Source organism: Choloepus didactylus, chromosome 11 (genome assembly GCF_015220235.1).
Source record: "Choloepus didactylus isolate mChoDid1 chromosome 11, mChoDid1.pri, whole genome shotgun sequence".
Taxonomy (NCBI): domain Eukaryota; kingdom Metazoa; phylum Chordata; class Mammalia; order Pilosa; family Megalonychidae; genus Choloepus; species Choloepus didactylus.
In genome coordinates, this window is record NC_051317.1 from 58,191,848 (window position 1) to 58,208,463 (window position 16,616).

Here is a 16,616-nt window from a genome sequence, read left to right on the forward strand (position 1 = left end):
AGCCTCTGTTAGCTGGGAAGGCATGTGGCTGGCGTCTGCTCCAAGTTCTGGTTTCAAAATGGCTTTCTCCCAGGATGACCTCTCTACACCACAGCTCCTCTTCAAAATGTCACTCTCAGTTGCTCTTGGGGCATTTATCCTTTCTTAGCTTCTCTGGAGCAAGAGTTTGCCTTCAGTGGCCTTCCTCAAACTGTCTCTCATCTGCAGCTCCTGTGCTTTCTTCAAAGTGTTCCTCTTGGCTGTAGCAAGCTTACTCCTTCTGCTGAGCTTTTACAAGGCTCCAGTGTACTAATGAAGGCCCAAGATGAATGGGCGGGGCCACATCTCCATGGAAATTATCTAATCAGAGTTATCACCTACAGTTGGGTTGGACACATCTCCATGAAAACACTCAAAGAATTACAATCTAATCAACACTAATAGGTCTGCCCATACAAGATTACATCAAAGATAATGGCGTTTGGGGGGACATAATACATTCAAACTGGCACACCTGGTTACCACAACTAAAATGCTGTGATATAAAAAGAAAGGAAAAGTTCTCAAAAGTTATCAATGCCTCATACCTTCACAAAAAAATGATCTAATAGCTATTTTGTATCTACTCATTCTTTACACCCTGTCATTACATCTCAATATTAATACCCTGGGAACTGTTATTATCATCCTCGTTTTTAAGATGAAGAGCTAAATTTTTTTCAAGTTAAGTAAAATATCCAAAGTCACATAACTAAAGTAAGAGTTTCAACCTATATCTGGCTAACTCCAAAGTTCATTCTCTTAACCAGAATGCTCCACCTGCCTCTATCTGGTGGTGTATTGATTTGCTCTCCCCACATCAATTGGAGAGGATTGCCCCAAACAAGAAAACAGCAAAGGATGCTGCGGCAGGTGACTTGGTGTCTCATAGGGTAATTGCAATAACAATCTTTCATCAAACAGATCAAGTGCCAAAGTCATTTCTCTTTATTTACAAACAGCGGTAAGCATTGAGCAGACAGCAAGCAATCTGTTGAGCAATGAAAAGTGGTGATTCATTCTATTTTTTAAAAATTGTTTACTTCAGTTCTCATGAAAACAATTATTGTTCAGTTGGTAGGAGCATTTGGAAACACAGAAAATTTCAAAGAACTTGTCTGAATAGAATTTATGACCCAAGTTTTCTGATGCCTCCTGTCTTGTTCGTTTTTCAAGTTTATGTAAAATGTGCCTTATTCTAACTGCAGTGACAAAATCAGAGATCCCTATAAAATTAACCTGCAGCCTAAACAGATATATCTAGAGAAGACACAATAACAAAGAACTGTTTGAGGTTATTTATTTGCTAAAATCTTATTCTGAAGATTTTTCCATATGGCTTGATACAGTTTTATTTTAAAAACTAACTAAAAGTCCATCTTATATAAACAAAGGTGCATAGGCAACACAAGGAAATTGTTTTAAAGGTTTTTATTAAATATGTGTGTAAATATTTCTTCTTTTAAGAAATTATGCTATTCACCCTGGCCAGGGAGGATTTCTTCCTAATGATATTAAAACAAGAAAAAAGATTCATTGGCATGAATATGATAGTTAACTGTTCAAATTAAAAAGCAGACCTCAAAGCAGCCTTTCAAAGCAAGTATTTGAAATAGCATTTCTCTGAACTAAAGTTGGTAATGACTTGGAAAAAAAATAACCACCTCTCTGTCTTTTTCCACTCATATCCGACTACTCTAGGCCAAGGTATTCACTGCTAATCATATATATTTTATTTTCTTCCAACTTGCTAGGTACCTTAATTTTAAAAAGAATCTCATAGTAAAGTACTTATTCAACACGATGAAAGCTCCCTTGCTTGTGCAATTTCCGTTTCATGACAGCCTTCCCTTTAGATCGTTCTTTTCATCTCTTTACGTTAAGGGCTTGTTTTAGACTATAATTATTCTTGAGACTCTGGGTTAATGCAACCATTAAGTCTTGTACAGGTGGATGATAAATTGGAGGCTAACAAGTTGTTCTGATCTTTTTCTCAAAATTCTTCATGTTTGAACTCAACAACCATAAAGCAACATGAAGAAATATCTACATTCCAGAAATCTCCACTAGAAACACATACACACTAATACACACACCCACATACAATTATACAGTCAATGAAAGATTTTGAATTGTCTCTTGAAAATAATTTCTGTTAACCATTTGGCAGGCAATTTAGGGGAAATATTTTCCTTGATATCCACAGTACATAAATTTCCATATCTAAATAAGGTATGTCATAGTTTTCAAATTTCACTATTGGTGACTTTAACAATTTCAAAAAGATTTCCATCTTCCCTCCCTCCCTTCTCAGTGGAAACTCATTGCATTACTGTTCCCTAATATAAAGAAAACATTGGATACAAAAGTATTTTTTCTTCTGAAAATAAAAATCCGGATGTGAGATTATTCATTTTCATTTTTAAAAAGGATATCTCAGAACTTATAAAAAATTCAAGGGCAAAAAAAAAAAATAATTCCAGGGCAAGCAAAGTATTGTACCCAATTCCATCTTTTCCCATATTACTGAAGCTGCATTTTCTAGCTATTTCAGTCCATACCCATCAAAAAAAAAAAAAAATTCTGGTACAAAAGTCCTGTATTTGGGGCCTTTAGTGCTGACCTTTTGCATCTTAATTAGTAGTCGCCTATGACCTGGAGCACCAAGTATTGCACTTCTGGCATTATTCATAGTCGGCTGCAATTCAATTAATTGAAATTTTTTGCTGTCCTAAACAAAATGTGAAATGGTGTATTTATAACCATGGATACCTGACTTTTATTTACAGTCATCTGAAAGAAATTCTACATTAGCAACAGAGCCACATCTTCTAAAGTCAGGATATCAGAAATGCTTGACTCCCAAGCACACCTTTAAGGTGTTTCAAAGGTGGGTAGATATATAAATAGATAGATGCTAGATAGAATATATAATACACACACACACACACACACACACACACACATATATTTTCTTCATCAGGAAAAAAGCTTATTTTAAAAAACTTTCTTCAATGTTGTGGAAAAAACAGTAAACAGCTGCATTAAAGTCCATTAAACAGTCACTAATCAAATAACAGCCCCTGATGCTCCCATGGAACTTTAGCTGAGTTTGACAGTGGCTTATAGAACTAAATTATATTTTGGCTTAGTTTTCATGTTCAAGGAAACACATTTCATAATTGGTGGGTGTGCAAATATGCTGGCACTTCAGGTTCTTATTTTATTAGGGAAAATATATTAAGAAATTCTATTTCCCCTGCCACTTGAGTTTAAAGAGCAAGTCAATTGCATGCATAACTATCAAAGCATGCCTTTTTCTAGGTATAAAGTTTTCTTTTATAAATTAAAAAGAAAAAAACAATAAAGGGCTCTTTTGCGGGGAGAGGGGTGGGGGGAGGGTGGTTAAGTAGGCTGCCTTTTCTGATATTTTGTCTTAACTGGCCCAAAGATTGTAGATTATTGTATGTGCCATTTTCACATGGCACATGATCAGCTCTTGGCAGGCATAATAACTAACAATAACAGTGCTTGCTAATATTTGTTGGCTGCTTCTGTAGCAATGTGCTAAATGTTTTACATGCTACTTCAGCATATTTAATTTTTATAACAAACCAGTTGAGGCTTAAGAGAAACCTAACTCAACCATCTCAACTCTCCTGGCCTAGCCCATGAGTGGAATTTCAAATAGGATGCCTAAAGGATGCCTGCTCCTAAATTATAACCAATTCCTAGACCTGCACACATTGAGGCTCCTTGGGTGGTTTGAGAAAAGGGGCAGCCAGTTTCAGCAATAAGGGAACAAATAATAACTGCACTGATATCTGTTTCTTCTGAATGAAATTGTTGATCATTGGAATAACTTTCAGAAAAAAGATCATGGAATATCTTACCAAGTAGATCTTTAAAAATAATCTGCTTTTTTAAGAAAAGAATATAAATTCCTAAGTTGTTTAGAAGAATAATTTTCTTGATAATGGTAATGGTCGTTAATGGCATTTATGTATTTTATTTCCTCAAAAGATTTCAGTATTATTTTAGATACTTTCTCATCTGATTTTTCATAAAGCTACTGAGCTAACAAGGGCAAATCCCAGGAAGATTGATTTAATTGTTTTTTAGCAGATTATCAACTGCTTTCCAAAATCAATCTTTACTAACACAAATAATTATGGTTCACTTTAATAAATGGGGGGAAATGGGAGACCTAAAAAGAAAAATGAAAGTTGGTTGCATGTTAGAATTAGAACTGAAAACACATTATCGGAAGTTTTATTTTTCTACACATCATGCTCTTTCTATTGAAAAGTATTTGTCTGTAGCTTTTCATAATTAGAAGGCATATTACTAATCTGTTTAAAAAGTAACACCTGAACATTCTGATATTCTGCCACAGAATAAATGAATAGATGGATAAAATTGAAAAGTACTTGTTTTAATGACTGCAGATCATCAAGCAACAATGCACAGTTATTTTGAACAACTTCCAGTGGAAATTAGCTTTCCACTGGCCTTCCTTGTTTCTGGTGCCCCATTGTTTATAATGACACATGTGTGCTGTGACAGTGCAGTCGTTAAATTAGAAATTGAACTTATTTGACAACTGCAGTAAAACTTGACAAAAAGTGAATGTGATTTTTTTTTTGTTTCCCTTCTTTTTCTTTCATCTATTTAAACAAGTATTAATTAACTTGTTCTGGCAAGTGTTTAGTAAACATTGAACAAGGGCATTTCTTTAGTGGTATAATTAAAATTCTCTTTTAAAATGTTTTGCATGATGTTTTATGCGCAATTTGATGCAAGTAAACAGAGGTTCTAATTAAAGTTTTTAAATGAAGGCAATCAAAATTGATAAAACATCAAGCAACCCATTCAAGCACATTGCCTTTCTGTCAAAGGCGAGTTCAATTTGATGGTCAGTTAGCATTAACTTCAGCCCCCTTCTACTTTAATTAGTCTCCGGGAACAAATCTTTGTATGTTGCAGTACCCCTGTAGGCTTGCTAGCTATTTGGAAAGTTGTTATTTGATATTTATTAAATTGAATTTCTTCTATTCAATATTATGAATAGCATATAATTTAGGTTATGAATCCTCTGCAGATAAATGTTACATAAAATACATTAAGTGAATGAAACTCTCCAAACAGCAAGTGGGGCTTCAGTTATTTTTTTTCCATTTATAACTTGATGTAAAGGGTTACCCATCTGTAAATAGTGCTGTCTTTGTGGGTGAGAATAGCCATGGTAACTTTCCAATGCTAACAGGCAAGTGTTTGAAGAACATAAAAAATCTAGGTCATTATCCCTTTTTACTGTATTCTCGTGTGTGTGTATGTATGTGTGTGTGTGCGTGCATGTAATGAGAAAGGTGAGGAGGGATGGAAAAGAATTAATTTTTCCTGTAATGCATGGATTGATCTGAAGTGAAAAATATACTAAAGGAAACTTTAAGCTCTCCATCTTTAAATTATTCATACTTTTTCTTTCCTTTTAGTGATGCTGTAAACAACTCAAAAAACAAAGTTTTAAATACAGATTGTCAGTAATTAATAAGTGAAATACTGGCTCTCAGGATCACTGATGTCTTTAATAATCTTTATAACTACTGGGGATTAAAGCAGAGTCCTCCCTCACATTTTCTTCAGGCCCTCAGGTTCTGTACCTGAGCCAGCCGGAGTTGGGAGCAGAGAATCCTTCCCTCTGGCCCTGCAGAATTGAGCTCTGCTAGGCAGAGCTAGGAACCATTTCTGCTTTCGTTCAAAAAAAAAAAAAGCAAAACGAAATGTAACCCTGACTCCATAGGGGTCTGCCTAATTACTTAGCAAGCCCTCTTGGCACTTATCCTAAGATACCTTTCCAGCCAGCCTTTTTTTAGTAATAAAGGTAATATTCTGTGCTCCACCTAGCACTCATTTGTTTTTATGCCTTAATTTCTTTAGAACTTGGTAGAAAAGGTGGACTGCCTCCTCGGAGACCCCTAAGCTTTATTATTCCCAATGTAAAGATGAGGAAATGAAGATATATCATGTCAAGTCACTTGCCAACTCTCAAGGCTAAACTGTATTGATGCCAGGATGCAAACTGGCAAACTCGCTCATAAGAGCATTTCTAACCACCATGCTCTTCTATCCATGAACGCTTGAGAGAATCACCAGTTTCCAAACACAGCACCTGAATATTCACAACGATGACCTGGAATCATTAAGAAAAGGTCCAAGTTCTCGTAAATGTTTAGTTTGAGAACTAGGACGATGCACAATAAATATCAGCAAAATTACTGTCAAAAGTGGTTAGAGTGGTATTTAAAGACTCTATTTCTTCCTCGTTATCTTAGCTTGAGGTGAAAGTTTAGCCATTGGTGCTGTTAGATGGGACAGTCCACAAGACAGTTTCCTAAAACCACCCTCAGGTTTGATACTTCACTAGAAGGACTCACAGAACTTACTGAGAGCTGTTTATACTTGCAGTCTTGGCTTATGACAAGGAAAAGCAAATGCTGATTAAAATCATCCAATGGAAGAGATGCTTAAGGCAGAGTCCAAATGGTTGCAAACATGAAACTTCCGGTCATCCCATCCCCATGAAGTCACAGACAGTGCTGTCTCCTCCTGGCTGTGATGTAGCATCATACACAGAGTATTGCCAACCAGGGAACACAACCTGAGCCTTGGTGTTCAGAATTTTTATTGAGGCTGAATCACATACTCTCTGTGTGGCTGACCCTTAGTCTCCAAACCCTATGGAGGCAGAACTTATATGGTGTGGCCCAAAGCCCCCATCATAAATCACTTTGTTAGACTGCCTCAGCCAGCAGAACTGATACGGCATGGCCCAAAGCCCCCATCATAAATCACTTTGTTAGACTGCCTCAGCCAAAGTCCCCAGGCAAACAAAGACACTCCTATCAGGAGAATCACCTTTGGGTAAGGTTAATTCTTCACTACCCACTTTCTGAAAATAACATGGCAAAAAGAGAGAGAGTGAGACCTGAATTACTGGTCTTCTAAATACCACTATAACAATGACTTAATTTTGTGATATTTATTATGTATATCCATACGTTCTCAAACCAAACATTCAAGAGAAATTGAACCGTTTCTTAATGATTCCAGGTCCTCATTATGAATATTCATGTGCTGGATTTGCAACATGGTGATTCTCTCCAGGGCAGTCACATATTCCTATGTTCATTCTTACAGTCATTATTCATTTTTCATGAATTCATGCATTTAGTAATTCTTACATTCAGTTGTTCATGCATTCATCCATCCATTCATTTATTTTACAAATGTTAATCCTGCTGTTACTCTGTGCCAGGCAAGATTCTTGGCACAGCAATGTGCAGGTATTGTCACTGTCCCAGGGTCAGCCACTTATCGCTACTGTCTTCAGTTCTTCAGTCTGCCTTTTGCAGCCACTCTCTCTGGGTTGCCCATCCCTAGACTTTCATCTGCCCCTTCCCGCTAATGTCCCTACTCCTATCTCCAGCAGACCTTAACCCACTCCCTTCAATTTGCTAGGGATTTTGAAACCTGATCTTAAGTTTGTTTGAATTTTATTAGAAATGAGAATAAACAAAACCTAGATACTGTTTCCATGATCAAAGTGCAAAGGAGAGAGCTGGTGTTGTGGTGAAGTAGGGTCTTCTGATTAGCTAAAGCTGGTGTTGCAGTGAAGCAAGAACCTCTAGATTAGATACCTCGTAGCATGTCTTATCCATTTTCTAACTGTGTACCCTGGGGCAAAGCATTCAGTCTCTCCAAGCCTGTGTTTCTCATCTCTAAGTCTCTCAAACGGGGAATAACAATGAGGGCCCCCATCTCAAAGGATTGCTGTAAGGCTTACATATTTGTAGAGTATTTATCCCATTACCTGGCACAGCGCAAACATCTGTTTGTTGTTCTGATTTAACTTACAAGCTTTGTGACAACTATTGCTACGTCTTGGTAAAAATTGGAGTTATTTTGTTGGGGAAGTCCTGAAGGCTCAATTCCAAGCTCACAGCTATATTGAGCGCTATCACAGGCAGTGGTGTGGCCTGATCCATAGGGTGGGAGATGGAGAGCAAGGACTCCTGAGTCTGATGGCCAAAAGGATCCTGGCTTTACAGGTACTCATTGCATGATGTTGGGCAAGCTATTCAGCCTCCCTAAAGTTCAGTTTCTCATTTGCAGATATTGAAAGAATATTATCCACCTCCCAGGGTTGTCATGAAAATTAAATGAAAACGTGTCTGTGATGGGCTCAGCACGGTATCTGGTACACAATAAAGTTAAGTGACTGGAACACAGCAAACATTAGCTAGTGTTATTGTTTGTGAATGAGACTTTGTTTAATTGAGAAAAGCCTTAAACATTGTATCAGCAAAACTAACAGTCAAGTCTCCACTCCTTATGACACTTTACGTAAGTCTGGATCTTTACAAATCACCTGTGATGGGCCAAGTTTCACAATTAGTTAATGGTAAAGCCAACCATGTGACTCCTTTTGCAATTTAATAAAGTTAAATCTCTTTTGAATCCCTACCCCATGCCCACTAAGGTGCCCTTCTCTCCTGCCTGCTCCCGGCTCCCAGCCAAGATTCCCAAGCTGCCCCTTCATTAGAAGAAAAATAAACTCATTGAAATCATCCACACTCATGTATAAATGAGCTTTGACATCTTCCATCTTGTTCAAGCTTCATTGTCTTAAATGGCAGAGTCCAAGAGAGTCAGTGCAGCTGCCTGAGAACCTATCATATCAGAAAAACCCAGTCTTTCATACGTTTCTGCAGCCTAAAAAGTCTGCTAAAGAAATGTTTAAAATTCAAACCATGAAGAGCTAATCAAAAGTATAAAATGCTTTCTTTCTCTTCTTTATTCCGTGAGTCAACCTGTGGGGAAAAGTTGGGTTCCAGGAGCTCAGAAACCCTCAAGAGCCAGGCAGGATGCAAAAAGGAATGAAGCAGGCTGGTCTAAGAAAAACACAGTGAAAGTGAGGTAGCAGATGGCAATTGAACTCCAGGCCCCAGGGGGAGAGAATCTATAAGGAGCGTTGGGGACGATGACAAGCCAATGAGTGCCTGTACTGCTTCCGAGCAGTGCCTTCTCCCGCCATTCCGGGAATGTGAGTGTCACCAGAACCACTGAGGTTTCAAGTTAATCCAGAATCATAGACCTGATAATTTGTAAAGATTAGTAACTTTGGTGTGTTTTTTTTAATTTTTTTTTATTTTTTTTATTGTTAACTTTCATATATAAGCATAACAGTGATAACTTTCAAAGTACAACTTCACAAGTATTTAGAGAGCAAATTTCAAAGAAGGCCATGGGTCACAGTTCCACAACCTCAGCCATTTCCATTATTGTAAAATAACATACGTACAGAAAGGCGTCATCTCTCTATGTACAGCTCAACAAGCAGTCATAAGTAATTTCAACAATTGTTATGGGTTACAGTTTTTGTCTTGTTTTGTTGGGGCTTTCACAATGCACTGGAAGCCAAATGTAGCCCAAGGATGGCCAATGTTTTACCTCTGATCAGATGTTCTTTGCCAGTTTACTGTGTGGTAGCTGTCCTGGTAGATGATACCTCACATAATTGAATTCCTGTAATCCTCACAGGCACTCTATGAGGAGGTACTCTATTTATCATCCCGTAGAGAAATTGAGACATGAACTGGTCCCCTAAACTTGCCGAGCCAAAGCTGAGCAGAGCTGAGATTCTAACCCAGACATGAGGCGCATCTGAATCTGCCCTTCACCATATCCCAGCACCGCCCCCCATTGTCAAAATAGTTTGAGCTTCCCCCCATGTGGAAAAATGACTTTGTTTTTGAACTCCTATTCAAGTTTGGGGTTTTTGTTGTTGTTGTTCCAAGTGAGTATTTCAATTCAGCAAACATTCCTTGATCCTCAACTATCTATAAAACACCATTTTATGTGCTGTAACACATTTGATTTTATCTTCATTAATGCAATGCATGGAATGTGATTTCAGAAGTAGGGTAATACGTTGAAGTAGCTTCATTTGGAAATACATCAGTTTGCAAACAGATTGGCAAATTATCCACAAATATAAACATTTACAAAAAAAATCAGGCATCATTTGATGGTTGTTGCCATAATGATTCACTGGCACAAGGAAAGTGCTACACAGGCAGTGGTGCCAAAGCTATTTGACACATTTCGATGGAGATCATTGCACACTCCAAACTGCACCAATTTTACTCAACAGTGACTTTGACATTTACAGAAACATGAAATGGAGGTTTAGAAATGAAGACTTTATGTAAAATCCTGACCAAAAATCTCAAATGGTTCTCTCCTTATGTCAACACTTCTAGAAGATGAGCCATGTCATATCCTATTTGTATTCCCAACAAGTGGTCACCTATCAAAACAAAGGTACACAGGTGATCAGAAAATTGATCTTGAGCAAACGTAATTGGCTCTAAAACTCTTCTCTTGGAATAAACAACACGTGTTTTTAAAGATTTATTTGTAGGAAGATACATTTCCCTTCGACTTCACTCTGTTAAATTCATCCTGATATCACAATTCTGTCTTTAATTGGCTAGGTTTTAATGGAGTAAATACATCTCCTCTCCCACTCCATCCCAAGTCAGTGTGATAATAGAAATTTCAGTCTCATAGTAGGAGAACAATAAGGTTGCAAGGGGTGATACTAAACAGTTGTAAATAACCAGCTATTTTCCACTTCATCAATAAAATGTGAGAAAATGAAAGGAAAATTAATAAGGTAGGATTTATGATGTATATGCTAAAAAAGAGTACCACACTAATGAGTTATGCCAGTGGGACTTAAGTGTGGACAATATTTACAAAAACGTTTTTTGTGAGTAGCATCGTGCAAAGAATTATTCTACAATGTATATATATATAAATGTATATATATATATATATGTATATATATATATATATGCTGTAGCATTTGAAGAAACAATTTCATAATTTTAAAACATTCTTTTTCTATGGTAAAAGGTTAAAGCATATTAATAATGTTGCTTGACTGAATGCTTACTGTACTTTCAATGCCAAAGGTCAGGTTCTGCATACAAAAGAATGAATATGCTTGGCTTAATCTGTAAGCCTAGATGACATTATAATAATATTGCACTGATTAGAATTAATCAAGAACACCAGAACAAAGGAATGCCAAGTTTGAATCCTAAAACCTTAAAGCAATTATGTTGCTTTCAAATCTAATATTTACTTATTTTTTATCTGTAAATAATGTAATAGAATCAGTATCTCAAAGCCAGATGGTACAGTTGAGTCATTCCAACTATCATCAAACATAAGTCACTGGAGAAGCAATTCAATCAGTAGAGAGATTTTCTAATTAGCATATTAATTATTTGCAAAGAAAAGGTGATTGGAAGTACTTGAGGGAACTTGAAGACACTGGTTTGTCTTCTCATTCTATATAGCCCTATGAAATTGTTTTACACTATTAATTTCCAATAATACAGGGGAAATGGTTTTACTAACCAAAGGAAACCTTCAGCCCAATGTCCGTATTAATTATCAAATATTCTGAATTTGTAGAATGTGAATTAATGAGGCTCTATGTCCTCCTAAAAGGCATGCATTAAATAAAAACTGGACTTGACTATGTACTCTTGTAAAGATTGAAGTTTGTCTGCTTACTGGCTGCCAGGCAAATAATTTTTCAAAGTATGTGTTTATCAATGTGTGGGCCTTGGCCTGCTATCCATAACATCTTAATTACCTTCTATACATCACTGAAATAAGGCTTCTGCAAAGATTCAAACTATTTTGGTGTTCAACCAGTTTTGCATATCAAATTTCTTAGCCTATGAATGATTGCCTATAAGAAATAGAATTCCCAAAAAAATGCAGATCTCAGCAAATAGAAAATAAAAAGAAGAGACATAGTGTATTAAATCACCTTTTAAGTGCGTTGCTAAACCATCTTTAAGCTGTAATTAGGCAGTCCAATTTCTATTTTTCTTGAGTTTTTGGTATTTCTGACTGATTTGCTCTTATGCCATTAGTAGATGGGAGGAGAGAAAAGATACACTTTGTTTTGCTTTCTTTCCCCTCCCGCTAACCTGGTTTTGTTTGTTTGTTTGTTTGTTTGTTTTACTGACTGAGTAACCGTGTCTGCTGTATTTAAATTCAGTTCCTACACTTGACCTTAAGTCTTTGTCCTTTTGGATTTACTTCCTGACATCTACAAAATGAGCCACCACATCTGATTATTACATGCCACATGATTCTCTGGTATTTTGACTGATCAGAAGTCAACAGCTTTCCCACAGTTCTCAACCTTGTGCAGCTCCTGGACCCCTTCCTTCCCTTCGCTTGAACTCATAGCCGATCAGTATCTTAAGAATCCTGCATTCCGCCTGTAAAGTCATGGTGGGAGGGTGTTGATTGTTTTCCCCATTCCATGTTTTTATATCAAGTTAAATCTAAAATATATGCATCATTCATTTCAAGCACATAAAATTCATATCCAATAGAACATTAGATAAATGTCAGTATGTTAATTATAAGAAGATATGTGTTGGTTCAGTACCATTTCTCCAAGGACTAGATTACTAAGGTGAAGATAGTTCTGATTTTTTTCACCCCAGTAAGGTAAAGATGATTGTTAAACCATAACATAGAAAATGACATGGGAAAAAATGCACATATTCCATAAATAAGTCAATCTAGCCTCTGGGGGGACTTTCTTTTTTGCCCATAGTCTTCTTCCTCCTGCAAGTAGTAAAGATAAGGCTAAGGTATCACCTGCTTTCTCTATTTCTACCCTATCATTAATTGCTGAAGTCCACGCAAAGGAAAACAATTACTGAATGAATTAATTTTGACTTCTTAAATGTTTTTAAATTTAAAAGAATTTTGACTTGCTTGGAAATGCTTCTTGAAAAGTGAGGGGTAAAAAAGTACTGGGGTCTAATAGGGGACTGTTTTAGTTTCCAGGCTGCTAAAACAAAAACCATACAATGGGTTGGCTTAAGCAATGGGAATTTGTTGGCTCATGATTTTGAAGCTTGAAGAAGTCCAACACTGAGGCATCAGCAAGGCGATGATTCCTCACTGAAGACTGTGACATCCTGGGGCTGGCTGCCAGCAGTTCTTGGTCCTTGGCTTTTATGTCACATGGCAATGCACTTGGCCATGTCTTCTTTCTCTTCTGGGTTCCGTTGACTTCTGGCTTCTGGCTGCTCCCCATAGCTGCTGTCTGTGTCTGATTTCCTTAGCTTATAAGGACTCCAGCCATACTGGAGTAAGGCCACCCTTCATTCAGTCTGGGCACAACTTTACTAATAACATCTTCAAAGTTCCTATTTACAAATGATTCATACCCATAGGACCAGGAGTTGGGACCTAAACATGCCTTTGTGGAGGACATGATTCAATCCCCAACAGGAATTCTGCTGCCTTTTGCAGACTTTTGCAGTGTCTGCCGAATCTAGATGGATTCTATACATGAAACACAAATAATAACAATGTTAATAATAGCTAACATGCACTAAGCCTTTACCACGGGTCAAGCACTGTTCTAACTGCTCTACATGGGGTAACTCGTTTAGTCTTCACGACACCCTCTGAGGTAGACGCTATAATGATCCCCATTTACAGAAGATGAATCTTAGGTACAGGCAGATTAAACAACTTGCCCAAGATCACAGTGACTAAGTGGCAGAGCCTAGATTTAAACCCAAGTAGACTGACTCCAGTGTTGACCATTGTCAAATGCTGCCTATTAGGGCAAATTAAATGAGAAATAGTAAGATACATATTCAACAGCTTGAAAGTTTGGTGGTTTTTTTTTTTTAACTATAGAATTTCATAGAGAAATCTATCCCTCTAAAAAGCTAATGGAAAATATAAATGGATCCTAGGAACTCAATTTTGCATATTGAGTTTTTAACAAGAACACACCCTGTCAATTTGACACAAACAGAGCTAGGTTATAGCAAAACTTGGTCTTATAGCACACTTGGAAATATTGCTTAAATTTGCATCACTTTAAAAGCTCATTACCAACTAAGCAAAAAAAAAATTATGAACTACTTGACATTTCAGTATCTGTGATATTTAAAAGAACTAATATTTAATATTCAAGTGACAACAGCTTGTAGAGTTTGCACACAACACCCACAGGGATAGATTTTTCTTTAGAATGGCCTTTAGGAGTCTGCCTTTTAAAGAGCTGACACCTCCATTCTCTGTGTGCCTCTTTCCTGCCAACACCATGGGGCACACATGGAGCGCGGCAGCAGACGTGTAATTCTTCACTGCAGGATTTGTCTATGCAAATAATGGAGAATATGGGAAATCAAGAAAAAATGTAATTTCCACTGAATAAACCTCAGTGTAATCTTTACTACTAAAAATGATTGGATGTCTTTTGAGGGTTTTTCTCCATATGCTCTCTCAGCCCCATTTATATCCATCCATGAAAAGAAGGAAGCATCATCCTTACCTAACTGATCATCAGTCACCCTGCACCTGTACCAAAGCCACAAAGTGACAGTATGCTGTTGTCTGGCATTTTTCCAGCACGACTAATTGTCGCAGCACTAATCTACTCACCTGTGGAATTTTCAACTTCCCCAGCCTGCTGTCAAGGAGATACGTAATAATGAAATAAAGGTTTAAAAATGCTGAACACTACAAAATATGTCCCTTATATTCCAACAGAAAGCTTTTGCTAGGCTGCGTGTTAGGTAGCTATAATTACTTATTGCAAGAATAATTTTTTTAAAAAACTGTCACATGTACATTTGCCTGGTAGTAGTAACCAAGTGAACAAATCTTTTCTGACAGAGAAAAAAACTAAACTCATCAAGTTATCCCAATTGTATTTCTTTGTTTGCATTGTTTAAAGTAAGTTTAATTGGTCAGTTACCATTGTGTTCTACATTAGAAAGCACTTGACTTTTTTTTTAGTTAGCATTATTTAAAAAAATTTTTTTCCATTATCAAATGATAAGATAAAAGAGCAAATAATTTTGTTTGTTTGTTTGTTTTTTGTTTTAGAAATGTGGAAGTTTAGGACAAGGATATAAGCATATATCACTCTAATTGCGTAAACAAGTAAACCACTTTGGTACAGCTTTGCCAAGCAGTCTGGCCCCAGGATTTTTTAAATGCTGGGTTGTGTTCTTGGAAATAAAGATTTATCATGCAAAATTATTATCCATAAGTAAAATAGCTAGCTTTTTTGTCATTCCTGCAGTCCATTTCCCTAGCTGTCATAGTGATATGTTTGATGGGCTTGTGAAAATAACATAGAGCCTGTTTGACTAATTTTAACATATATACTTGAAGACTTGTGACACCAGTCAAATCTAGAGATAAAAGTCAAGTATTTCCCCCATGAAATTTAAATAGAATTGCTCCTTTAACTCTTATATTCTGTAAACTGCACATTCTGAAGGTTGTTCATTGATCCATCCTTTAGTGTTATTAGGTCTTATGGGAAAAGAAAGTTTGGGAAATGTTGGGTTAATATAGGCTTAACTTTCTCCTCTACTGCCTCCTCCTCCTCCTTCACATCATCATCATCATCATCACAAAATAGCATAGAGACTTCAATATGCTAATACTGAGGAGAAGGCAGTGGTTTTTCCCCCTTTATTTGACCCCAGACTGTACTATTACAGCACACCTCAGAAGCCAAAGTCCAACAAACAGGCTCTTTGCTTTGACTCCAACCTGGTACATCACGGGTACTCAGTACGTTCTAGTGACATTTCAACGTTATCCACTGTCAATGGAGTTGAAATTCTCTGTGATACTCTGCTCATGAAGATAAATATGCAAATAGAATCAGAAACATAAACTCAGATCTCAGCCCACATATTCGGAGGTAAAGAGTTACTGGAAAATCCTCCCTGGCATGTTGACCCCCAGCAACACTGTTACTTAAAATAGGATTTTTAATGATAGAAAAAGAGGAAAAGGGAAACAGCAGCTTCTTACTCAGCACATAACCACATGCAAAAGACCACTCTCCTCATCTCAAAATTGATAGCCAACTTTTTTTTTTTGCTATTCAAATTTCTGTCCTCTTTTTCCAGCTTATTCACTCTAACACTGAATTTTAAGCATCTCTAAAAATGCTTGATATGTTATTATTCTTTCCAGATATCCTCTGAGAGCCAAGCAAAGAACACTAAGGAAGAAAAGGGGAATGAGACTGGATAAAGCACCGTGATAACAGGCACTTCAAGGAGAAGGGGCAACGTCTACGGAGATTCTCTACTGTGTCATCAGAATGAGAACTTACCGGTACTTCTTGCTGCTCTTTTGGGTTGGTCAGCCCTACCCGACTTTCTCAACTCCATTAGCTAAGAGGACTAGTGGTTTCCCGGCAAAGAAAAGGGCCCCAGAGCTCTCTGGAAGCAACAAAAATGAGCTGAACCGTGCGAAAAGGAGCTGGATGTGGAATCAGTTCTTTCTCCTGGAGGAGTACACGGGATCCGATTATCAGTATGTGGGCAAGGTAGGATTCCTTTGGACGCTTTGACATTCTGGTTTTAAAAGCCTGAAGAAGTTACTTCTAATAAATAGACGGGGAGTATGTGAACTCTTCCCCTACACAGTAAGAATTG

The 16,616-nt window shown here is 37.1% G+C and overlaps 1 protein-coding gene across 3 annotated transcripts in view; it reads left to right on the forward strand.

The window, feature by feature from the left end:
- The window catches only part of CDH6 (cadherin 6), a 132,250-nt gene that overhangs the window by 52,653 nt on the left and 62,981 nt on the right, over positions 1-16,616 (forward strand). For all 3 annotated transcript variants that reach the window (XM_037798906.1, XM_037798907.1, XM_037798908.1), the window contains one exon: positions 16,150-16,507. In XM_037798906.1, the coding sequence (XP_037654834.1) occupies positions 16,280-16,507 (228 nt within the window). In that variant the 5' untranslated portion in view covers positions 16,150-16,279. The remainder of the gene's footprint in view (positions 1-16,149; positions 16,508-16,616) is intronic.